At 42.1% G+C, this 27,255-nt stretch overlaps 1 protein-coding gene across 2 annotated transcripts in view; it reads left to right on the forward strand.

Annotated features, from left to right (window-relative positions):
- The first annotated feature begins 1,396 nt into the window (after positions 1 to 1,396).
- Positions 1,397 to 27,255, forward strand: part of rxraa (retinoid X receptor, alpha a) — a 34,791-nt gene continuing 8,932 nt past the window's right edge. The window contains exons 1-6 of one of the 2 annotated variants that reach the window (XM_070925234.1): positions 1,422 to 1,554; positions 16,305 to 16,455; positions 18,819 to 18,998; positions 20,697 to 20,705; positions 21,356 to 21,370; positions 24,114 to 24,283. In XM_070925234.1, the coding sequence (XP_070781335.1) occupies positions 1,453 to 1,554; positions 16,305 to 16,455; positions 18,819 to 18,998; positions 20,697 to 20,705; positions 21,356 to 21,370; positions 24,114 to 24,283 (627 nt within the window). In that variant the 5' untranslated portion in view covers positions 1,422 to 1,452. Of the gene's footprint in view, positions 1,555 to 16,304; positions 16,456 to 18,818; positions 18,999 to 20,696; positions 20,706 to 21,355; positions 21,371 to 24,113; positions 24,284 to 27,255 lie in introns of both variants that reach the window. The other variant, XM_070925233.1, reaches the window with a different exon arrangement.

Genomic DNA, 27,255 nt, shown 5'->3' on the forward strand with positions numbered 1-27,255 from the left:
AGCAAAGTTGTAGTGTCAAAATAGGACAGGGCATAAGAGGGGAGGGTATGTTAGGACAAAGAACTCATCAGAGGTGAACCTGAGCTGTCTTATGTCAGCTGTATGGGTGGGCAATTTGGATATAGAGAAACACTTGTCTGAATGTCTGTTAAATACCTGAAAAATGAAGGTACTTTTCACAATTCCTGTAAATCCAGTAATGCCATTAAGCAGTCCTTCTTCATGATTCTGCCATCTCACGGTATATATCGTCCAACACAAATCAGATGCTAATGTAAGGTAGAAAAATAATTAGGGCTGCACCTAATGATTATTTTCATTATTGATAAACCTGCTGATCACAGAGACTAAAATTAGATCTTCAGATTGTTTTGTATGTAGCCCAGACGCTTGTTTCAGAGGGCTTATCAAGCTCAATCGCTTGTAAGACCCTCCATTAGACACTCGTGAGGGAAAATAATGGAAGTGCAGAAAGGAGGGAACCCTCTTCCATGACGTGCAGGCGGTGTTGAAAAAACAGGACAAGAGGGAGGGAGCTATTATCAGTGCACATACAACCCTGTCACCAAATTCTCAGTGACATACCACAGTACCCTCCTTCTTTGCTCGCGCTCCTGCTTGTCCCATATCATCTGTGTTGACAGCTGATGGGAAGATGGCCCGCTCAGTGGAGGGAGAAGGAAGACGGAAAGAGCATATGAGCTCTTATACTGAACACATGACCTTGCCTCTCATCTCGCTGCAGTTGTAGCCCTCCTGGGCCCACTACTCCACTCATCAACCACATACATTATAGATATACATCCTGTCCTCATAGATCCCTGAGGGAAGCACTTGAGAAGAGGTAAACTCCTCATTGAAGGACTGAACCAGTGCAGGAGAAGGCAAGGGAGCTCTTGTGGAGACATCTTAGCCAGCCTCCATTGACTCACATCTTACATTTAGTTCTTTTTCACAAGAGCTATTGTTGGATTTAATTGTCTGTAAGTGTTTTTGCTGAATTGTCCATTTTCCTGGACCGCGCTCAGATTCAACAACTGCTTTCACACTTCACCAGATGTGCTGGACTCTGACTTTGGTCAGGGAAAACTGAAATGAGCTCAAGTGTGAAAACATCCTTTTAAAGAATCTAAAAGTGTATGTGAACAGCATGGTTTTCAAAGGTTTTATGTTGAAGTCTTAATGTTTTTCTTACAACAATTGAAAATCACATCATCCTGTTATGTGTTATTATGTTATGTTATAGCATAGCAGCCAATCAAGATTTCATTCTAATTTCCCTCTTTCTTTCTTTTTTTTTTATTTTCTCGACCAGACTCGTCAGGCCAGGTGACCTCCTCGCCCCTGGGCTCGCCCACATCCCACCGGGGAATGCACCCGTCTTTGCTCAGCCCAACGTCCATGGGGCCCTCAGGCTCTCTTCACTCTCCCATCAGCACGCTGAGTTCTCCCATGAACGGCCTGGCCTCACCCTTCTCTGTCATCAGCTCGCCCATGGGACCCCACTCCATGAACTCGCCCGGCATGGGCTACGGCCCCAGCGTCAGCCCCCAGGTGAGGCCCGTGACAGACTCACAAATAGGCAGATGCACACACACACACACACACACACACACACACACACACACACACTTAGTATAGTGTATTCACTACAGCTATGTTATATTCAGGCATTGTGTCTTTAAGGTTACTTACTCCCTCAGCAATGGAACATATAATACATAGAGAATGACATCGAGGGGTTTTATTCTTCATGCTAATAAACCAACAGTATTTATTTCTCCAGCTCTGTTGACACTTGATGTCTGATTTGTTTGAATTTCAGCTAGTAAATCAACACAGTCTCAGAATTACCTTGAATTCTGCAAATTAGCTTAATCTAGATGCCTAATATACATTACGTTTGTTGCATTTTTTTTCTGATGTAGGAGTATAAACCTGTATTGTCCCTTTTTAAAAGAACAGTTTGACATTTTGGGAAACACGCTTATTATCTTTCTTGCCTAAAGTCAGATGAGATGCCACTCTCATTTCTGTCGCCATGAGACGGTTAGCTTAGCATAAAGACTGGAAGCAGGGGAAATAGTAAACAAAGAGAGTAAACAAACACCTACCAGTGTCTCTAAAACTTCTTAATTACCGTCACTGGTTGCTTGGCAATCTCACAGTAACGACAAGGTTCCATGAAATCACTGTACCCGGCCAAGAAATAGTCATGTACATAACTTCAGTCTAGCTGCTTCCAATCTTTATGCTAAGCTAAGCTAACGGTCTCCTCGCTGAAGCTTTGTATTAAACGGACACACATGAAAGTGGTGTCCATCTTCTCATTTAACTCTTGGCCTGATAGTGAATAAGCGTATTTCCCAAAAGTTCTAAAGTTCCTTTAAATAGTAAAAAAAAAAATAGCGTTCCTAGGGCCAAGCTACACGCATAGCCGCTGTTTTTTTGTTTTTTTTATCACATTCAGAAACGAGAAAGCTTCATGTTCAGCAGCCTCTATCATGTTTTCATGAGGTTTTGCTGTATACTCAGTCTCCATGCAGAAATACAGGTGCCCTATAAACTAACCAGACAAACGGTTGTGTATCATGTCTTACAAACTGTGCAAATTACAGTCGCTTACACACACACACACACACACTTGCGCACACATAATTTTCCTAAGCCTGGCCCCAGCAGACAGAGGCCCTGCTTTGACCCCGTGCCACAGTTAATCAAGGCCTATTCAACTGGGATTCCACAGCATTTCAGCTCTGTCACTCTTACTTCTATATCTGAGGCATATTTGTCACTCTCTCCATATCTCGCTTTCTCCTCTATCCCGTCTTTCTTCTTCTCTCTGGCTGTCCTCTTTCCTATTTTTTCCCCGTTCTTGTTTTTTTTTTTTATCCCTTGTCTCTTTCACGCCATCTCCATTTCCTCTCTCTTCTTCTCCGTCTCTGTCATTTTTTGTTCCATCAATAAGCCTCAGTTTCTTTGGTATTAAAAAAAACACACACACACACAATTAAGACATCAAAGCCTGCAGTGGCCCAGTTTTCCGTCTGCAGCCATATCTGAAATTGGAATTGTTTCCCCCCAAAATTCAGTGGCTGCCCTTTTTTTGTGTTTGTTAATAATTGTGTTAAAGTGCGTTTGCAATGTGATGCTATTTGGGATGGGCTCTCCTCGCTATTGTGGGGCTTATCGCTGAAGTGTCCCACATGTAATGGAGTTAAGAGTGGATTAGGGGCACTTTCAGAAAGCGGCCAGAATCTTTCATTGCTAGAAAGCCCCCCTTCCCCCTCCCTCCCTCCCCACCCCTCTCCTTCGGATTCTTCTTCACTTTTTAATTCCAACACTTTCATCTGTGCTGCTGTTTCTGTCCCGGAGCGGCATACTTTGTATGCAGGTTGGGTGTTTAGGTAGCAACCGTTACAGCTGATCTGTCTCAGTCTGGCTCATTTGAATCAATCTATAACGGGAGCTTTAGTGATTCTATAACTTTTTGAGTATACACATTTAACATGTAAATATGTGTACATTATGTCTATCGTGAAGGGTATCATGTACGGTAGGTGTGCTTTTTTTTGCCTCTTGGCCAATCCTACCATTTGTAGCAGCTGTGTAAAGAGCAGGTAACAGCTGTTTCTGTTGGTGGTGACAGTTAAACTGTATGTGCAGTAATTACAGCAGTCTACAACAGTGCTGCATTGTTTTGGATTTGCTGAAACAGCTGGTACCAGAGTAAATGGCTCCCAAAAAATGACCATTGCCACCACTCTATTTGGGTTTTTTTTGCAATTTGTACGGTTCACATTTTATTCAGTTAGGTATCGAAAAACGACACAAGTTCCGATACAATACCTGAATTTCAGTATCAATACCGGAACAAATATCTTTGGCGTCAAATTGGGGAGAAGAACACCACCCTCTTCTTTAAGGTTCCCCACCCGTTTCAAAATGCCAGTGTGTGGTAAGCACACCCAAATGTAAAGCACTATCTTCAAAATCAGTTTGAGGGCATAAGAAACGGTTAACCTCCATCATCCTGATTCCGCATCGACCTTGAACCTCAATAGTTTTTTCGGTAACAACAGAATTGTGTCTATAGCAGCAACTCTCCTGAAATTTGTTTTGCTTTGTTTTGCTTCTTGGTTTTGGCTGACATGGAGGACTTTGGCTGACTTTATTTTGTCGGTAACGCTTTACTTAAACTCCCCCGGTTTAGCATTTATGTAAGCAGGTACTGCAGTAAGCAGTATACAAACATTTAATAAACTGTTTGTAACACACTATAATGTAGTTGCACACAGCAATAAGGACACAGGATTATTTAATATAATTACAACTGTGTTTTACTATATTATCTGTACTACTTTCATCATCTGTTTATACACCAGCCTCCACTTACAGGTGCCCACAGGAGGAGTTATAGTTATCAACAAATACATTAATAAACACTGCGTACATGACATCTGCATACACCTACGTTATAGTGTGTATATATCCTGCTTATAAATGTTAAATAGGGGGACTTAAAATAAAGCGTTATAATAAAGTGACATAAACGATCTTGCCGAAAAACCTGTTTTTGTTACTCCCAGTTCTCAGCCCTAAATTTGGCAGGTACTCATGTTTGAGGATTTGAGCTGTTAATCGTGAACATTTGCATAACTGAGACTGTCCAGGCTGCTGACTGTTGCTCAGGGAGGGTGGAGAACGGCAGTTTGATGCGAGAGCGCGGCTCAGAGGTTAAAGATGGTGGCAGGGCCCTGTGGTCACGAGGCGCGGCACTTCTGATGAGACGTGATTTGAGTCAGACGGCGCATGCCACTTGCTCTTTACACTCGGCTGACTTGCCATTTTCATGAGCAGTTGACTGGAACAAGGTCACAGCTCAGCCTCTTCCTTACTTAACCACCCAGAGGCCAGTACAAGACCCCCGCCTATGCTAAACACACACACACACCTAAGCACGCAGGCATGGACACACACACACTCAATATAAACTCACATTCTTGTGACCACAGAGATTTTGCATATATGCTATAAGTTGTATCCGTCCTAAAGATCTTACAAGCACATATAGTATGTCATAAATGAAAGACCTGCTTTCTTCCTTCTTGACGTCTTTCAAAGCTGTCCTCATTACAAGAAGAGCATGAACTACAATCACCAGTGTCTTCTTTTAGCAGGAAACCCAACTTTTACATGCATGGAAACATAAAATTCAGGTGGAATTCTGACTATACCAGTCTGGTTCTTATTAAAACCGGTGTAATTTTCAATGAAAAAAATCGATAAAAATCAAAAAACAATGAGCCTTAACTATCCTCTACATCAAAGATGTAAATGACAACATGATGAAAGCAGAGGACGGGATGAACAAAACTCCCATTCTTACTGGAATCTTGTATCCTCCAAAAGCCAAACCACATGTAAAGAGAGAGACGGTCCTTTATCATCAGCCAATTCTTACATCTCAAACAACAGTACTTCCCCTTGAGCTCTGCCCGAACATCCAGACACACTGACATACTGTGGGGATTTTTTTTTAGCGTGAAACTTCTTCAGTTTTGTCTGCTGTGTATATTGTTGAAGATCTGAAAAACATCTGCATTGTTCCGAGGAGGGCCACACACTCAACAACAAAACATATTTTCACACAAAGACACAAAGCATGTGACGCGAAATGCATGCCTTGTCTTTCGTTGGGCGGTTTTGCTGTTATAAGGCTTGTCATCGCTTTTTTTTTTTCTGGAGCTGCATGAGGGGAGAGATGGCGAAACATCTGGGCATTCCGGGCCACAGCCATGCCTATTAAGATCAGACCCATCGGTGGTCGTGTCTGTGGGCTTGAACTTACTGACGATACAGACTCCATCACAGACACCACAACTCTCCAAGCAGCTGGAAGGGATTATACGCTGGGCTGGAACACATTTTGCACTTCCAATGACAATGGCGAGAGTTGTCTGGCTGTTGTTTTTTTGCCGGTTCCCATTTTCCGTTTTGCGGCTGAGTCTGTACCCGCTCTCCCACTGAAACCTTCCTGAGAATCCTAAACCAACAACAGGCCTCTAGTGTCTCTCAATACGCCTTAAAAACACATATAAAGCTTTGAGTGTTTCTGTAGTCCAACCCAGAAGAAACACTAATGTGAAAAAGGTGTAAATGTTTTACAAGAAATGGAACACGCGCTTAATAAGTTATAAATGAGCGGCGGTGGTGATGTCATGCACCGGGTTTTGGGTATGTCGTGTTTAGGCGAGGGTCGCTAGGAGACTGAAGCACAACACACTCGAGAGAAAGAGAGGGAGGGAGAGGGGGAGCATAGTGGACCTCAGCCCCTTCCTGTGTGGGAGAAATAAAGGTCCATTCCGCTGCTCTGGTCTTTGATGGACCTCGCTGTAGTCACTCTGCATGACATCATGGTTGTGCGGCTCTAATGGCCGCACAAAGGGGCTGTGTGTAGGGTCCCAGGGGAACAGTTAAGGCTCTCTAACGTCAATCAACCCTCAAATGGATGATGGAAAATCATTTTTTTTGCCAAAGCTGTCTCCAGGTAGCAATTAGACACAGTTTTAGAGACCACTTTTTTCCCCCAGCACTGCTAGTTCAAGGAAGTGTAACTAATGTGTGGAATTAATTTAGTTGTGCTCCACTAAAAGTTTAGTACACAGTTCTTTTAGTTCTTAGTTTATTGTAGAGAAAACCTCACATTGCTTACAGACAGGCCTTTATTTCAATTATTTTTCCTATTACATAAGTAAACTTTATTGTATATTTGCAAATTCCCTTTCCTTTCTTGGAAAGCTTTTATTCTGAAATGAATGGAGGAAGTGCTTTATTATAGAAAGCTGAAAATGATGAAAGCACAGACCATAGAATCCGTGAATACAAACATTATATTCTAGTATTATAAAAGAGAATTGTGTTGATGGAATTAATGAAGTGGAAATGCAAAATGTGAAGAATTATTGACCATGTAGCTGTCATTGTACAGATACTGCAGGTACTACATTTTTTATGGCATTTACCTGGGACTATTGCTAGTTTTTTCAAACAGACCGTAGGCCATCATTTGAGAACTGACAGCATGTAGTTTGGTAGCGCTGGGGACTGTGTGTCTGTTCTGACTTGTGTAGGGCCACACCGCAGACGAGCTATTTAGGAGGTGGCAGCTATAAGGGATAGAAACAGTAACATTAGGTTTAAGTTTCAGAGAGAAGCCTTATAATGCAGACTGTAGACGTTGCGGTTTAAATGCCTCAGGGCACACATTTATTTCAAAGCTTCCAAAAAATCCCTGTAGGGCTTTAATTGCATCTGGTGGTGTGATCTTACAGCAACTCAACACTGTCTGTGGACGGACATGTACACTGTGGCATGTGTGTGAAGTGTAATGACACTTACTATAAGACTAATTCACTGCTAACACACCTGTAAAACCTTTAAACTGTAGGTACCAGATGGTTGGGGCCACATTGTTTTTATTTAACATGCAGTGACTGACAGCTCTCATGTTATGCTGAAAGGTTAAAGACGAAACTGTATTGGACCGAGGTCTGCTGAAAGGTGAACAGCAGCCTCAGCTGAGACTATTTCAGAAAGAAGAAAATAAGAACAAATAAAAATGCTTAAAATACTGTACAAATGTGGTATGACGTGATCAACAAACAAAACAAACAATAATAGATACACTGACAATGTCAGACTGACCTTTTCAATACAAGGAACATAAAAATAGATTAGTAAGATCAAGTAAAAGGTAAAAGCTGACCATCAAACTACACTCTGCCAGAATTGGTGTTCATCAGCCCCCACACTCACTGGATAACACTAATGGAAACATTTAATCAATAATCAACCAGGTTACTTGTAAGTGGCCAGGACAAACAGCAGTGAACCAGCGCCGGTGTGACATGCTGAACAACATGAACAAGTAAAAACATGAGTCTATTAAAAGCTGGACGGCTTGCTGGCAGATGTATCAGTCTGTTATCTGCTGGTTGGTGGACAATGGAAATACTGCTGAATGACTGGCAGGATATAATCAATCTAAATACGGCTACATTCAATGGTGGTTTGACACTGAAATACTATTTCAATTACGGCTGGATTGTGCTGTTTGACAAAAGAGATACCACTTGCACACACATGTAACATACTAGAGGACACGTGGAAAACCATGATGAATGCCTTGATGATCATGGACATGCTTGAGAATGAATCACTGGATGGCTCATACCAGTGGAGAGTGGAAACACCAGTGAAATACTCAGGTTGATTTACAGTTGGAAAATGGAAATACTTAATTTAGTTTAGTTTAGTTTTATTTTTTTACTTAATCATTATATCTAATAAATAAAAAAATCAAACATAATATTCTCTGGCTGAAAAAAAGGCTGTAGGCTGAAGCTTAAGCTTATTATGCCTACCTGATATAACATAACAGTGACTGACCCCAGATCATGCAGCATTTTACTGATTCTTATGTGTGTATTTATGTTCTCAAAGAGCTCACAAAGAAATACATAATTCTGAGCATTATTAGCCTAGACTGCAACTCAACCTCATTTTATGAATAATGACAACCAGGGACGAGAAAGAGGTGAGATGGGGGGAGGCAGTTACTGTGTAGTCATTGCATTACACACAAGAGACCTTTTCACTTTGTGAGAGAAAATCTAACGCACGTGGTTGTGTGCATACATGTGAAGTTATTAAATGATTTGCATTTCACTTATACAGATGGGAAGATCGCTTTCTTTCACAGTTCACAGCCAGAAGACAGATTTAAAAGTAGTTTAGCTTTGAATTTTTGCTGAAATCACACATCTGCTATCATAAAATACTGCCGTTGGTCCGATTTGCTACACTACAAAGGAACCACACTGCTTGGACCAAACCATCTTTTATTTTTTCTTTTGCGTTGTCAACACCAGAGTTTGATTAATAGTTTTCACACCAACCCAAATGAACTGCACCAAACAGGCAAAACCAAGAGCAAAAGGAAGGGTAGAGAAGGTTGTTACAATTCTCTGTGAAGAATGTATGTAGTGAGGAGGAGAAAGTAAGACGTTGGACAGGAGAGTGGCTCCACGGTTGTGAGAGCTGCTTTGTCAGTGGTAGGCAGTGACGTGCCCACAGGAGCGGCACTGTTTCCTATAAAAACAGCCCATATGCTCATCCACCCACACACAAGGCCAAACGACACAGTTATACACGTGCATGCAGAATAAACACACTCATAGATAAACACATGAAGTCCAGAAACACATGCATGCAGGCGCATACACTTGGCGCAAATTTATTTTAAAAACATGTATGCATCCCGCGGACTCCACCCCTATGTGCACACACACTCCCATGGATGCCGAAAACACTTAGACAAAGGCATGCACAGATATTGCCACGCTGAGGTGAAAGTCACTCTGCATATTCCCACTTCGCTGCTGTAAGGCTCACCACCTTTCGTGTCACTGATAGTCTTAATATCCTTTTTTCACTGCAACAAAAGTCTCTGTCAAAACACACACATACACACACAAGCGCCAGCAGTGCTTGCGATGATTCATTTTATCTGTTGTTGCACAGCATGGGGTGAGTTTGGAAACCTGGAGCTGTCTGCTTCTACTAAAGTCTATCCACTGGGAGAGACAAGAGAAAGTGTTTTATTAGAGCTGAGTGACAATAATCATGGAGCTGTTTTACAATAAGGCAGACTTTGGAAGGGTTTTTATTAATGGTTAATGAATAATTTAGTCATTACAAAAAGTAAGTTTTCACTTACAGATCATTAATAAGCCATTAAATTGTGTAAATTTGGGTTGCCAGGTTTTGACCCCCTATGTAAGTGAAGAATCCCTTTCATTTTATTATTATATCTCTGCCAGCACTCTTGAGCTAATCCAGAAGGCTGTAGAACATCAAGACCAAGCACAGTTTATTAATGGCTTACAGTAATAGCGTTTAAAAGACAGACTTAATGCTTAAAGCAGACCAAAGGATTGTTGTAATGTAAAAAGCCATCATAAATAAAATGCTCACAACCTGGCTACCCAGAAGTTCATTTTAATTAAAGCTGGTACGGCAGCTTATTATTGATCTGTAAAATGTATTATTGAAAGTCATTAGTGATGATTCATCTGTGTAGTATACTTCATTGTGCCGGCAAAGTCACAATTTAATATTCCTTCCACTTGTTTTGGGTTTTTGAATTACCGTAACACGTCTTTTCAAATGCAGATCACAGTGGGGAATATAGTTGACACAATGACTAATCATGACTATAAACATTTGAGGATTAATTTCACTTTGCTAAGAATTATAAAGTCCCACAGAGATTATTTGCCATGAGAGACCAGAGAAGTCTGCATCACCATGATTAACACTGACGTTGAGGACAACAATGAACACAAGTGTATTTATGAGGAGGTACAGTTAAAATTCTATTCAATGTGAGTATGTGCTGAAAAGGCAGTAGACTAACAGTAGGAGAATATGTTTAACATTTTTGATAAATATTAGTGCTAAAAAAATAGTTATTTTGGAAAGTAAGTCCATGGATTAGAGGTGTGGAGATGTGGATTGTTCCCTGCGGCTGAGGACGCACATTCTCACGCATACACAGGGATTCCCGCCAATGGTTTCACACTGTTCCACTGATCAACGGGTGGCGGTGACACGCCAAGATGTGCAGCCATGGCCAGCAAAGACAGGGAGAAGAAGACTGCGAGCTAGCCAACATGGATGTAAACAATGCGGGATTACAAATCGGACTTGCAAATGTTTTATGAGGAAGGAAATGTTCTCAACGCATTTGTTAGAGCTCAAGGATACACACAAGGCATTAACGCTGAATGTACACATAACTTTTGTTTGTTTATGAGAAAGCTCCACAGGGCCCCTTTAAGTCACATGTTACCACATGTCTTTCCTTCCTGTTTCTTTATCCTCTGCGAGGATTTAAGTTTACAGTGACATGACGGACCTACAGGCGATCTCTAAATTAATCCGCTGATAACTGAACTGCAGTATGAACTACTCTGTGCGCATGCTCACACCCACATGTCTGTTGATTTGTGCTTGTTTTGTGAACTGTGTGTGTGTTCAAACAGGTGTCTTTCAAACTCATAACAGTGCCGTAATGTGTATATACCCCGAAGGCCACAGAGGAGCCGACCCATTAGCACACACCGTGTGAAACCTGACCCCCCCCATCTCTGCTGATACGTGTCCAGATAAGACACGCGGGGATGAGAAGAAAGTTCCTACTCATTCCTCCCATACTTTGCGGGACAGCTGAGATAAGTTTGCTTTTAGAAGGAAGTGGTGGTCACAAGGTGTCAGAGGTGAAAGGTGACACGGGGTTATCATTGGGTTACATCATGACCTGATCCCTGTCCTCATGTCTGTCAGGATGCATGCTGTCTGGTTAGGTGTTGTCTGCTGTCAACACAGAGATTTGTAACCTGTCCACTTGCACTTCCTTCACATTGTAGTTTTGGACATTTTTAGTGTCTTGCCTTGAAGCAAAAGTGAATTGAAAGTTTCACAAAATGAATTCTGGGAGTGATACAGTTTTCGGGGAACGAGATCTAGAACAGTGGATTGTAAAGTAGAGCGTTCTATTCCTGGTCATGTTGTGCCTCTGCATAATGGAAAGCCTTATGAAGGAAATCTGTAAGGGCGTTTTTGAAAGAAAACTGTGAAGATAACTTTGTCTGTGTTAAAAAAAAGGTGCCCTTGAACTGGAAAGCAACTGAAGTTCCACATGAGGGTTGTGCATTGAGGGGTGGTGCGCTAGGATTTGATGTCTCCTTTTGAAGTGTCTTCATGAGCAAAGTCTGTGCTCTGACTCGCTGAATCGAGCTAAGCCTGTCTTAAGCAGAGGCCTCCACTGTCTCCGCTCCTCTTTCCATTTTCTCCTCTGCTCACTTGAGGGACGACTCCTTCCTTTTTGTTTCACCACCGTGTGTTGTCATAGCATACTAATAGTCTACAGGGCCTGCTCTGCTGCCAAGATCAGTCTTTCTAGTAAAATGAATTAGAACTGAATAAGACACCAAGCTGACAATAATAATTTTAAACGGTTTTGGTGAGATTATATCTTACCTTTCTTGTGTATTGTTACAATAAGACACTTGGCTTGATTTCTGATTGTTGGCCTTAGTCTCATTATTTTCTATTTATTACGAGTTTTGCCGATTGGTCTGTGTTTATTAACTTATTTAACTAGAATAACCCCTTTTTTAGAGGTTGTTGTAGCCTGTGGGTGTAGTATGAAGTAGTGATGAAAAGATTGATCAATTAGTTGATGGCCAGAAAATTAAAAGACTGCGATATTTTACATTGTTTAGGTTAAACATTTGCTGGTTGCAGCGTCCCATTGTTTGCAGCGTTTTATTGTTTTTTTGACTTTATGGATTAAACATTAATGGAAAGATAATGGGACAATAATCATTAGTTGCAGCCCTACCTTACAGAAAACATGGTTTATTGTGCTGTGTGTTGTTATGAAACCAAAACACCACTTCTTTAACCTCTTAGTTCTCGATTTGCGCATTATGAATTCATATTCTTCACCTCTTTTCAAACCTGAATATATATATAATATATAATACCTCATTTGAAAGCTTAGAATTGCATTTTTTGATACGATTACAGCAGAGTACAGCAGTTTACAGCTGTGAACAGTTGGCAACTTACCTGGTAGCTTGCAGCTATCATGTCTTGCCATAGTAAAAAGCTATTTGTTGTTTATTGTTTATTGTGTTCTGTGTGTTTTTATGAAAGCGAAGCAAAACACTTATTTATTTCATAGATTTATGAATGCAGCCACTCACGGTATCTGAAAACTTTCAGCTGCACCCTCAGCTCTTCAGGGCTAGCAGCCCTTTGAGGAAGCATTAATTCATCCCCTTTTACATGTCTGAATAATGCAGCATTATGCTGAAGCCAGCGGGTGGCACAGGACATATAATCACATCTATCAATTCTGTGCAGAATCTGACACCCACAAGCAGACAGAGACCCTCGCTGTACTGGATGTACCAATCAAGTGTTCTCCACAACATGTTACGTAACACCTGCAGCACATGAGAAAGTGTTATTCAGCTGGAGCATTTCAGGCGCTCGTGTTGTACATTGTACTGCGGGGAATCTTATGTCCTACATTTCCAGTCCTTGATGTTAAACGCCCCTCGTTTGTTTCTCTCCCTCAGTCTGTAAAAGTTTGAAGCCAAGCCTTCTACTCCTCCAATAAAAAAAAATAATAAAAAAGGAGAGGATTGTCAAGGGGTTTCCCAAGACGACATGGCTGTACACACAGCTGACATACCTCCCTGTGAAGGATCACATGTATGTGATGTAGAGGAGGGCACATGCATTCTATTTCCAGAACCAGTCCTGAGCCACTTTAATCCCCCCGCCTTGCCTCCATTGCCATGGGCAGAAGAGAAAGAAAGGCCTCCCCGGCCTGCCCACCCCACTGTGGGGCGCAATGTTGCCGAGATTGAGTTGCAGGTTTACTGAAAATAGATTGTGAGTGGAAGAGTCTTTTCTGTCAGGCAGACAGAGGGTTTGATAGAGACGATATCAGCAAAGGAGACAGCTCTGTTAGCGCTGCGCTGCAGGGGAAAAGACTAGACTCAGACGTTTAACTGAGGTAAGACCTCATGTTGTGTGTGTGTTTGCATGTGGGTGAGTGTGTGTGTGCAGAGATGTGGGTGTGTGCACATGCCAGCGTTGCTAGTTCCAAGCAAGTGATGCAGCTGTGTCGGTGCCTTTGTTTCTTGGAGACACTCTCAAAAATCGTCTTATTCCGTTCAAGAAAGGTTTTGTCAGCACAAGGTAGTATTTTGCCAACATAACAATGACAATAATAACTGTTTGTACTCTTATGTGTCTACTATTCATTTAAATAGTGCAAATGATATGTTAGTTTAAATGACACATTCAGTATCACCTAAAAAGAAATGATGGCTACTTGGTTGATGCAAAAGATTTCCTTTTTTCCCTTGGTATTAATAATGGAATAATGTATAAAGAACCACATGGAAAGCTCTGCAGGATAATAGAAATAAGAATAATCTTTTTTCCCCCCGAAGTTTAAGCTTTGCGTGTGTGTGTGTGTGTTGCATTCAGTGTGTATTTGTGTAAACAGGGTGTGAAGAGCAGGCGAGGGGTGGGTGTCGGGGTGTGAATTGAACATTTTCATGTGGTGGAGGGCTTTAACCTTTTCAACCCGCCGAACCCACCGGTGGATCTGTCATTCAGATGCAGCCAAACATTCAAACCCACATAAGGCTTATATTTGAAATTCTATTCAGGTTCCCAAGTCAAGTTCCCATGACACCACATATGTCATGCTGGATTATGTGGAAATATGTATAAAATGATGCAGAAGACATCTAGAATTTCCTATTTGATGTGATGGTAAAGCACCATGGTCTGGAATATTTCCCTCAGTGTAAGCACGATACACTGTAGCTTCAAGCAAAAAATGTATATGGCAGTCCTGACATTTTTCAAACTTTGAAGCTATTTAAAGGGATATTTTTAAACCAGGCCCTATATTTACATATTTTTGGGGTCTAAATAACTAAGAGTTACAAAAAGGTTTGGAAATGGTCCAGTAGATCGCCTCAGCTGGCAGCCGCAAAACGGGCTGCAATGGCTGCAACGTAATCCTTGGGAGCAACTGTGCCCATCAAAAGTATGTCCACTAAAAGTGCTTGTTTTTGCCACTGACAAGGTCAGACTGATATTCTAAATGTCTGGCAACATTATGGAAAGGATCCCTACACAGATAGACCTTTTGGTAAAGGGTAAGATGACTACTGACTCACGTTTCCAACATCGTCTTCCTGTAATAACTCACCTCTCGCTTCTCTTTGAGCGATACTTCTGTTTCTGCTTAAACAAACAGGATCTTACTCTTTAACAAAAAGGTCTTTTTAAAGTGCTCTTATCCGATTACTTGATAAATCATGTGAATAATCTATAGAACACTAAATTATAAAGATAATAATAAATAAATACGCTCTATGTAGAGTTTTGGAGCCAAATGCCAACATCCATGTATGCTCTGCAGTTGTTTGTGGCTGATGGTATATGTACTGTATGTTTGAGGAAGGGCACTGTTTGCTGTGTTGTGTACATTTCCGTGTTCTTCTAGTGCATGGCTAATGTACTCTGTTTTTACAATGACGAGACATACATGAGAGTTTGTCCTCCTCAGCTGTGTCTACATTGATCTGACAAAGTGGTTCTTCTGTCTTGCCTGATCTCTGCAGACAGAGCCAGGGTTTCTCTGCCACATTATACACTACATTTAGAGCCAAGACGTGTTTGTGTGCTATCACACGTGTCTCATATGTGGTAACTTAATGAAAACACGTCTGGCTATATGAGTCCATGTGGCTGCTCTGCCAACTCTGTTCAGTCTCTCGCCCCTCTGTTGTGGGTGTGTTTGTCGGGGATAGACTTCTTCCCCCACTGCATTGTCATTCTTGCATTAGCCTCGTTAAGCAGACTGGTACTTTTTACTTTTCTTTTCACAAGATGGTGTTAGGATAATTCATATCCTGCCCCCCTAATGTTTATCTCCTTTGGAAACAGCGTGGTGCTAGTTACAGTAATTAGTCTCCCCTTGCTCTCCACTTTTAGCAAGAGAGGAATAGAGGTCACTTTGAGATGAATTTTTATCAAAGCTCTTTTTCCGAGAGGGAGGGTAGACAGCAATTGAAGTAAGACTTAAGGCTGCAGTTGCACTGCTGCTAAAACAAATGCTGTCTCTTTATTCCGCTGTACTGCTAAATTTTGCAATGGAGTTATGCTAGCGCTGAACATTTGGGAGCCAGCGGGGCTTGTTGAGAGCACGAATGAAAGAGTTCCTGGGGTGGAGTGGTGCAGGATCCTGCTGCGCCAGATTTAGATCTGAAACAGGAGGGAGGAGACAGACAGAGAGAGCAATGAAAGAGGGCAAAAAGCGCCGCTGCTAGGACTGTTGACCATCTGTATCAGAAGTCATAACATCCTTTTCACTTTCATGGACTTTGTTGCATTTAGCAGATCTGTGTGACGTAACTCCAGATTTATTTTCCCTGTTTGTATGTGTGACCAAACCTTGTCTCTCCTTAGCAGACCTGGCCCTCGTTCAATAGTTAATGTCATCGGCTTAACCATGCTGCGCCAGCCAAGCTATGTGACAGGCTCGTGTAGCGGGGTGTGTGATGTCGCCGGTTGTGAGTTCAGAGGGGGCTGCTTTTGTGACCTGTCGGCGTGTGTGTTTGTGTGTGTTGATGTTCCAGCTGAACTCTCCGATGAACTCGGTCAGCAGCACGGAGGACATCAAGCCCCCACTGGGCCTCAACGGCGTGATGAAGGTGCCCGCCCAGCCCTCGGGCACGGTCCTGTCGCTCACCAAACACATCTGTGCCATCTGTGGTGACCGCTCCTCAGGTGAGTGACATCAGACTGTGACGCACACCCACTGCATGACCGTACTGTGTATGTACGCACAGGAAGCATGGCACAATGAAAAAATACTGAAAAATCATTGAATTTAAAATAAATATTTTAAAAGTTACTTATGGGAAAAGAATCAAAGATTTACCAGTGTACAGTATCTTGCCTTTTCCCTATGTTTGCAGTGTTACAGCTTCATGTAAAAATAGGTCATTTTGTACAAATGAGTCACAAAAATATCATAAAACATGATTTTGTGACTCATCCGTACAAAATGACCCATGATGTCAATGTTGGTTTAAAATTATATATATGAAATGACTAAACTTAAATTGATTGGAGGTGACTATTTCAAAGTGAGTCAATGGCTCACAACCAGGAAGCCCAGAGAATTTCATGTATAATTTAGGGAAGAATTGTGGGAGAAAAGTATAAAAATAATTTCTCAACAGATGGGATTACACAAGACTCCATTATTACTAAATGAAAAGAAAGTGGGACTGCCCAGCATCTTTCTAAAGCTGGTGTTCTGACCACACTGAGAATCCTCCAAAGAAGATCCAAAGAAAAAAAATGGTCAGAGAGCAGCCCCACGGACCGCTCTGGCAGAACTACACACTGCAGCTTCTTGCAGTGGGAGATCTTCCTGGAAGGACAACAGTCAGTGGAGTTCTTCACAAATCTGGGCTAAATGGCAACAAGGCCAGAAAGAAGCCACTCCTGAGAAAATACATATGAGGGCGGCACCATAAAGGAACATAAAAGAAACTGAAATCAGGAGGCAAAAGATTGTACGGTCTATTGAAACCAAACCTCAACTCAGTTTTGACTGAAATAGAGAAGCGCTGTGTCTGAGGGAAACCAGGCACGACCCATCACTCATCTCATGCCATGAAGCATGGTGACTCAGCATCGTCATGGGTGTGGGTGGGCGTCTTGAATGAAGACTGGAGGCAAATACAGGCAGATTTTGAGAGGAACCTGTTTCAGAATGACCGTGCAAGTAAAAATACTGCCACATCTCTACATGAACGCCTTCAGATGGGGCTGTAAAGAGTACATAAGGGATGGTCTTGTTACATGATAACAGGGTCACATGTCAATATGTTTGTGAGAACTGAGAAATATATGAATTACAATACAATTACATGTTAAACATTTTCATAGCTTTTAAAGTCCAGTTCAAATTCCAGCCACTTTCCTCACATTCAAAGGAGCCCCATGAGAGGTGAAAACGTTTAAAAATCAGCAAGATATGACTTTGTGCAATGTCTTAGAAAGAAAAAAAGCAATGAAAGCTGCTCCAGATCCATGTTGCCTCATTCCAGATTTCAAACTTGGTGAAATGTCCTCATTTCCACTTTCAAGTGACCGGAGTTCAAACTTCCCATTTTCAGTGTTAATTGTTGGACATTATTCGGCCTTTCACACATCACATGCTCACTCCAGGGTTCTCTTAATCTTTGGCTATCATTTGGTCAAGAGCTAGCTTAACCACTTTAACCACAAGAACATTTAACCCATGGCTAACTGTTAGCCCAAGGCTCATGGCTCACACAACAGTCCTCTTTGCAAAAGCGTCTAACTTATTTTTTTGTTCACCCAGTCAACAAATAGCTCTGTGTTTAAATGTTTTTCTGGGGATAACCATGAAAAGTTTTCAGCCCCAGGATGAAGCTGGATATCTAATTCATTGGACAGTCTTAGAGTGATCCTGCGTCATCAGAGCTACATGGACCCAAGGGGGAAAATCAAAACAATGTTTTATAGCAAGTCATGCTTCATTTAACTGTGCTCGGAGGCTTAATTTATCTTCTCTGGTGGTCTGACAAGGAAAGGGCTAACAAAGGAACAGTTTGAGCAAATCTGGAGAATGCAAATGGCCTTCATTCATCATAAATAACAAAAAAGAGTTGTTAGGAACAATGGCAAGAGACGATTCGTCCTGTACCACAGCATGATGTGAGAACAGTACTGTAACCCAAATCCATGAGGCCCCCCCTGCAGATTGCCTTCAGTGGGCCCCCTCTTTTCTTCCCCAGCCACCTCAGCATAACCCCCAAACACACGGTCTGTTCACTTTAATAGGTCTTTGATCACGTGATTGACCTTTTTTGTTACCTCAGAGTGTGGTCCTGCATGCTGTTTATGTGGTTGCATGTCATCTCAGACTGTAAAGGTTTTTGTTCTCAGGTCTGAGGCCTGCGTACCTGTCGATATCAGACTGTGGAGCTGTCACCAAACTCACAACCTCATTCGACAATTAGACCCTGACACAAAAGGGAAAATATGACGCAGGAAATATTTTAAAATCTACATGCATTAGACAAACCATCTCTGTCTCTCTCTCTCCTCAGGAAAACACTATGGGGTATACAGCTGTGAGGGCTGCAAAGGTTTTTTCAAAAGGACGGTGCGCAAAGACCTGACCTACACTTGTCGTGACAACAAGGACTGTGTCATTGACAAGCGCCAGAGGAACCGCTGCCAGTACTGCCGCTACCAGAAGTGTTTAGCCATGGGCATGAAGAGAGAAGGTACAGCACATACCGTTGAGGATAAAGTCCCACTTACCCATCCCCTCAAATGTCGACTAATCCACATAGATGCACATTTAGACACAGATGAGGGCCCTATTTTAGGAAATGAAGGAGCAGTGTAATGCATATCATGAAAATATTTGCTATTTTTGTGACCAGAAACACAGAGTTGCAAAGGGCAAATGTACAGCACCTGAGATATGACATCAAGGTCATTTGTAACTCTAAGTTGATGATATCAAGGCTAGAGGACGTCCCTTTTCGCTTGCTTCGTGTAAGTAAAGCAACTTGTTTCCCATCCTGTCTCTATCCAGTTTCACAGAAGCACTTGCCCGCTGGGATTCTGCTCTGCTCCATCATGCTGTGCATCGCAGCCGTAGCCTCTACTGCATTTAAATATGTTCTGCTTCAAGCACTACTTTTGGGGAAATAATGCATTCAGCTGTTGCAGCCCCAGGAACCCAGAATTGCTGCATGTAGCAACAGAGTGATGGGTTTGTGAGAACAGGCAGTCCTCGGGGAGTTCACTGATTGACTGGAGAAATAAAAACACAACAATGGAGCTGTGTGAACTTCTGCTTCCGGATGTCACCGTCCGTGCTCTTGTGCTCCTAATTATTTGTAAACTTGGAAGTTGTGTGGGACAGCCTACCTAGTTATTATGAACCAGCTTGTTTTCACAGACACAAAGATTTTTAGAACTTATTTTGCAAGATACCCAATGCACAAAATGTATTCAAAGCACTCAAAGTGGATAATGTCTTGTAATTGCACGGCATGGTAAAAGAGTGCACCACATTCCTCAAATTAGAGGCTACTGATGGAATGCACATACTGCTCCTGCCCTTTTCAAATCAGTCGCATGGTGAGAGGCCACAAATACAGAACATGGAGTTGTGGAGGACAGACTATTAATCAAACTGTCGCTTTACAATCATATTTTCAGTGTCCATGTAAATGTGGTTAAAGAATTCAATTCAAAATGAAACAGGCATTTATAACATAAACATAACAAGGATTTATGTCATTTTTTTACAGCCATAAAATCAACAAACAACACGACTGACCATTTACAAGCGCCTTGTTTTCTACTGATGATACTTTGGACAGTTTCCTTAACAACAAACGTTGCATGTTTAGCGATCTGCTCCAGTTTATCATTGAACGTTTTGAGAGTCAGATAACATATAATCCTGATGTGGACGGGAAGGAGCTACATTTCCCCATTAAAGGATTTATTCAAGATGCAACAATCAAACATTTCCCGCAAATCACTCCTCCTCCTCCGCCTGGCTTCATGCTGAACTGAGCGTAAGAGTTTGAACCAGTGACCGACTGAACTGAAGACAGTCTGAATCAACGCCAAATGTCGTGGTGTTATAAACAGCGATGCATTCGCTCACTAATATATATATACTGAAGTGCATTTGAACAGTGATTAGAAGTTAGAAAAAAGGGAATTAACTACATAGTCACTCACTGCGAATCTTAAACTGAACAAAACTATTCAAATCAGCGAAGTGAATTCCACCTCTACTCTTTTCATTAAATTTATTTTCATTAAATGTTGTTTTTCCTGTAGAGATCAGCTCACATGATTGGGATGATCCATCCGACACACCTGTTCATGATATGTAAGGTCTTGCTCATCTGTTGACGCACTTTACTTACAGGTTTGTACGCACTCCCGGAAAGTTGTCCGAGGTTGATTAAAGTCTTCTTTTTTGTCTGCAATTGGAGTGTTGAGATTTAGGATCGCCCATTTTTACTATTGAACCTGGATGGAGCAGAGCAAATCCCGAATACTAAAAGAGGCATAGAAAACAAGAAATGAACATTTTGCTCATAAAGGCCACATATTGTCATGATAACAGGGCACAATGTATAAATAAAGACTGACGCAGTTTCGCACTGACATTCCCTTTGAATGGATAGCATGATTGACTGCATCCTCTTCATATTCTCTCATTAAGTGGGACTGGCTCTTGAGCACCAGCATTGTTGAGGAAGGCTGTAATTATTTGATGATGCATTTATTGACATCTCCAAGACCGGAGAGAGAACCTGCCTTGTAAACATTGAGTTGGCAAATACCGTCTGTGATTGTGGGGCAGTACAGTAAAGCAGCTTTGAGGACATATCACAGACTCGATAAGACCAGGAAGAGTTGGGCTGTGCGAGGCGAAACAAATCAGGCAGTCAGGTGTGAACTTTAACACTCTCCACGAGGGTGTTAAAAATATTAGCGCTCTCAGCAGTGCCGTTAAGCACTCTTTCGCACATTGAACAAATCAATCATTGCCTCTCACCAATGTGGTCACCAGGGTTGCAGAATACAGATATAAAGAGCATAGATCACACTGAGCGATGTACAGTGTAGCCAGGGAAGCTGAAGAGCAAAGACGGAAGCAGGTGTTAACCAGGTGTGTATGCGCAGGTGCATGCTCGTTGGATGTAGCTTCACGGTTTAAAGCTCGGTGAACAAGAAGTATACGTGTTTTTTTGGATAGATGCATTTTGGAGGCTATTCAATCCAAGGCCAATTTGTCTTGACCTTTACTTGGCCTCCTCTCCCCTCTCCCTCTTGCTTTTATTTATATCATTGTTGGGCTCTTTACTCCTTTCAAGGATATTATCATTTACTGCCTTTCGCCTCACTAACAGTGCTGCCTAAGCCTCCCCTGCACCCCGAGGGCTGTGGTTAGAGAACAGCAGTAAGCAAGGCAGCAGTAGCCCAAAAGGCTAAGCGAATCCACAGAAAAACAGGATTAAATGAATTTATGCTCTCCCAGTCAGGAGAGGAGAGGAGGGAGGGAGGAATAAAGCTAACATGATTTCAGCCCTCCTCACCTCTCCCTGACTCCAACACAAGTATTCTACCCTTGGGCTGACCTCCACCACCAGACAGCAGTTCCTCTAAAATGGGGCCTCTTTCCCTCTCCCCCTCTAACAACCTGCCCCCCCCAACAAGACCATGGCCTCTCTGATTCAGGACTTGGAATAGAAACCAGAGTAGGGGGAAATGTAAGAAGACAGATCATCCTGCAAACCCAGTGTGCGTGATTTGTGTATGTGTGTATGTGTGAGGCAGGACTGTTCTCCAGGTGTGTATTTAAGTTTGCATGCTGACATTGAATTTCCAAAAACCCTTTATCATTCAACACATTACGTTCCAAAACTTTTTTATTAATCCATGTGTGGAGGACAAACTTATAAAAAGCCGCAGTGCTTTTTTCTGCGGCGTCTTGAATTAAGTAAATTATAGCCTTTTGAAAATACAAAGCACACACACACACACATACACACATGTATCTTTTCCATCCTCACTTGAGGGTGGAGGTGCGGTTTCTCTTTGCTCGGCCACAGTGAGCCTCGGTGTCTGCTCAGCACACAAACCACTTCCTGTGTCTCCTCGCCAAGCCAATCAGATGACAGAACTAACACGGTTTGCTTCCACCAGTTTTTATACGCAACATGGGGGGAGGGGGGGGGTGTACAGACAAAGTCTTCATTGATTTGTGTTCAGGGTTTTTTTTTTATTGAAGCTGTTCTGTCCTGGCATGAGTGACAGCCCATACATTATGTATGTGTCTATAAATGATTTGTGTATAAAAGGAGCCAGCTGTTTGTCACTGAGCACTGCATGAAAAACACATCTCTTTGATAAGGAAGCTGAGAGAAGTCCTTTAGCATTTCCAAGCTGCTGCGTTGTGCATAATGTAGGTCTAAGGTCCTAAATATATTACATCCGCACTGTCAAAGCAATTATTGATGATTGAACTGTCTCGGATATGTTTACTGGCATAATACATATACGGCCATGCACTATTCACGGGCTCACCGAGACACACTGACTGAAGCAGGTACTCACATGCATACTTGGCCTGGGTAAGCGAACACACACTCAAGCATGCACACGTGTTGTATATAAGTGTGTGTAGATACAAACAATTGCCTATTAGGTATTCAGTTTTGATGTGTAGATGTGTACCAGAGTATGGACAAAGACTTCAAGCATTTAATCAAAGGGAAGATTCAGTGTTGAAAGCTGCTCAAAGCAAAAAAAAGACATCTGCCTTATCAAGTCATTTCATCTCAGATTCATCCGGCATCATTTATTTTTCTTCAGAGTGGAAAAAATAATCTACCAGTGTGGTTTCCAGTGCAGTTCCCCTTTGAGAATGTTTCCAGAAATGAGTCATGTTCTCAACGTTTTGCTAGATTGTTGCACTAGAACAACTGTAGGAACACAGTTGATTTAAAAACAGCTGGAACAACCTCACCATATTGGCAGATTGCCATATCTTCATCTTTTTTTACAAATAACAGACAAAAGGACTTTTGCAGTCCATTGCAGTGGTTTAGAATTCTTAATAAAGCTAAAAGAAAGAACTTAAATTAAAATTAGCAATTCAGCATTGTCAGCATACATGTTGCTGAATTAAAGCTGCATTCATAAATGTTTGACCACTAGTGGGCAGAAGTCATTTAAAAACAATCTGAAAAACACACAGCCTTGACATAGTATCCCGTAGTATCCCGTACAAAGTTGTTATCGCTATTGCTAACATGTTAGCAAACTGTTGCCTACTTATGTATCAGTAAACACAGAGCAATATCAGCATTCTGGCTCTTTAGCGTCTACATATTCCACTTTCCTCATCAGCTAGTCGCTAACTTTGTCCGCCATTTGTCGCTGGACAGTTGGTCTATCAGAACTTGGGGCTAATGATGAAAGCGGTGAGAGTGAATCAAACCAGTAAATGTGCTGTAAATCCAAAACAATCAGCTAAAAGATGCTAAAAGAAGTTGGGTTATAATGCTCTGTAAGCTTGTGTGTGACCTCTCACATTACCAGTTGTCATTTGAATCATTGTCAACATATAAACCATCGATTGATGCAGCTTTAATATTAAGTACTTGAATTGTACAGTATAGAGTCATTTTCCTTGAAAAAAAAAAAGTGTACCCTTCACTAAAAGCTTATTTAGGCTTGCAATCCTGAATCTTCCTTTCAACATACATGTGTTGACATTGCGACACATGTTGACATTGTAAAAAAACAAAACAAAAAACAGCAGTAGTGACCGGAACCAGTTTTGTTACATGCAGCCGTTCAGGAGGAGCGCCAGCGAGCCAAGGAGAGAAATGAGAACGAGGTGGAGTCGACCAGCTGCGCCAACGAGGACATGCCCGTGGAGAAGATTCTGGAAGCGGAGCAGGCAGTCGAACCCAAAACCGAGACCTACATTGAGACCAACCTTGGTGTGCCGTCCAACTCGGTGAGTTGGTATTTTTGTACATTCTTTAACAAACACTCACGTACTTTGTCATTCTGCAACAAGTCATCACTTTGTGTACATGTCCATGAGCACACATACACACAGTGGGTGATCTGTTTAGGTTTACCATTGGGGCTGGTAGAGAGCATGTTTCTCTCATATTTATTCCTACAGTTTTTAGGGTATTGCATTTAACGAAATGGTGACTATTCTCCATTCTCACCCACTATGTTTTTAACCCAACTGCAAATTAACTGTAAACTAGTTTGAACGCAGCTTCTGTCCTGATAGAGAAAATAACAGACACACATGTCCATTATTTTCATAAATCAGAACACCTCATTGTGTTTTGCTGTTGACACAGTAGAAAACAATTTTGATGGGGTGTCAGAGGTGAAAACAAGAGACATGAAGTACTTAGAAATACATAGTTTTCTGTGTCTCGTCTGCCATTTTATCATAGATGTGGGAATGTGAACAGTTCTCTTATGTGTTAAAGCCTCTGAAATGAGGTGATGGGGACAGATACATTGCAGAGTCCAGAATCGGCACACTAGTTGGGACATTCTGTTTGAAAAGCACTTTTTTCCTCTGCTTTAATGAAGCTTTTGGTTGTTTTTGTTGTGGAGTCTATGGCTGACAGTCAGGAAGTTGCTGATAAAGATGCTGATGAATCTTGGGTGTTGTTAGTGTTTGTCCTCCCTTTTTCAGTCCCTTTGGAGGTGACTGCTGGTTGTGAGTTTCCTCATCTATCCCCTCAGTATCAGCTGGGCACTGTGGGCTGTCTTTGACACAGAGGAGACTGAGAGTGATGAATAATGCAACAGGCAGACTGTTCCTGAAAGCATCCCACAAAGCCTCAGTTTCCTCAGGAATTCTGCTGGAACATGAGAAACAGTGGAGCTGTGCAGCAGTCTACCAAAGGAGTCGGGGGGAGGGAGGGAGGGACGGAGGGGGAGACTGAAGGAGGGACGGGGGAGAGAGGGAGGGCTTCTTCTGGGATTCATCTGCTTCAGGGGGGAAAATGTCCTGTGAAGTAAAGGTAGAAATGTGAAGGCTGTTATGTGAGTAAATGGGAGCTATTTTTGGGGGGGGGCAGATGGAAACGTAGGAGATGAGCGTTGACATTAGGGAGAGGGAGAAGGAGTGGGGAGTCACGGGGGAGCGGCTGGCAGCTCAGACACACTAATGCACCGAGCGTGTTTGGGCTCAGCAACGGTGGGTCCCTCGATGCCCGCTGCCTGCCTGACACCAAGGAGAGGGGGTTTTCGAAAGGACTACAGAGGAGATGAAAACAGCACTGATACACGGATGTACAGGGCTGAGAATCTGATGGTTTATCAACTTCAAGTAGAATCATATCGAGATCATATTGTGTTATCAGCCTACAAAATTCCTTTTTTTTCTTTACACATGCAATATGAATTGTTTGGTGTAATGTAATGTGTAACAGCAGAGCACGGTTTAGATTGGACCAGTTTGATTATGCAGTTTTGCACATATTTACCATATCATGACATTTGTATAAGAAACTATGCCTATTAATATTGTAATGTTGATTTCAGCCATATCAACCCTGCCCTAGTTCGGTTTGTCAGTTTTGTGGTAATTACGTCTTGATGCATCATCAATTCTACTTATCTCTTAAATACCTCTCTGAACCTTGTTCAAGTTATGTGCCATGCTTTATACCTGTTATTGCTGTCAAGACTAAAATTAAATTAATTGAAAAAAAGAAATCTTCTGCTTTGCTAGATACCATTAGGAGTAAGCAAGAAAACTCAACTTTGAACTGACCCTTTAGCCACACTGGAGCCCAGGATGTTGGCATGCAGGCTGCCCTCACCACAAGGACTCCCCTTCTCTCTGAGCCCCCCCACCCCCCCACACTCTGAGGTCTCTATTGAGAGCCGCTGCCCCATGTTATAATTGATCACAGGGCCCAGGCCATGAGTGTACATCATGAATAGGCCACTGCCACTGTCTAATGGCCGGGGTCTGGCCAAGCTGAATAAAGTGTGTTTATCTCATGGTGACCTAGAACAGGAGTTAAACAGGCGTTAGTAATGTGCCTTCAGTCAGACTTCTCTTCAGGAGGAGGGTGGGAGAGGACAAGATGCTATCGTTCACTAATCCTGGGGGTGTTTCTTTACTTCCATGTGTTTCTCTCCGTCTCTGTCTGTGTCCTCTATGCGTTAATTTATATGAAGCTTTAGTTCCTTATCTTTTCTCGAATTAAAGGCAGGAAGCGTTGCTGTTATTTAGATGATAATTAGCTGATGATTCAACACATGAGGACACTTTCTTTCTTTTTTTCAATCTAAAAAAGTGGGACACTTGAGTAATTCATTTTCATCCTGATCTATGTGAGTACCCAATTTTCTCTCGGTTGTCACGCTAGTATAGTCTGGTTCAAGCAGAATAATGAAAAATTGAAAGGCAAATCTTTCGTCTCCCCTCCTGAAGTGATGAAAATTTCATGGGACAGTGTGCAAGCCCGGCATTTCTTGATGGGATGATCGACCATGGCGGTAGAGCGTGCGTGGCTATAAACCCTTTGATTTGCTGGGAATGAAGACAGCGTTGTTTGTGGCAGGCGTTTAAAAAATCTGCTAAAGGAGCTAAAAATCTAGAAACTTAAAATTCCTTTTCTTACATTCTGTCTCAAGTTTCCGTTTCTGTCCAAGCTTCGTCCTCCTTTATTTTCGGCTGTGATCTTCACAGCTGAAGGAGGGGAAGTCGCTCTTACAGTTGAGATATTCCCAGGTGGGCTTTTGTACTTTCATACACGGAGGTTAATGTTATTCCCTCGTAGGTCACATTGGGCTCCTCCATTGTGGCCCGATAACATCCTGAATGCTGTTCTGTGACTTGAACAGTAAGTACAGTAATGTGATGCCTGAGGATTGTTGCTGGAAAGTGTAAGCTCCTCTCCCCTGTCATCTCCACTGACGGAGGCAAAGAAACCAGGT

Source organism: Enoplosus armatus, chromosome 18 (assembly GCF_043641665.1).
Source record: "Enoplosus armatus isolate fEnoArm2 chromosome 18, fEnoArm2.hap1, whole genome shotgun sequence".
Classification (NCBI taxonomy): Eukaryota; Metazoa; Chordata; class Actinopteri; order Centrarchiformes; family Enoplosidae; genus Enoplosus; species Enoplosus armatus.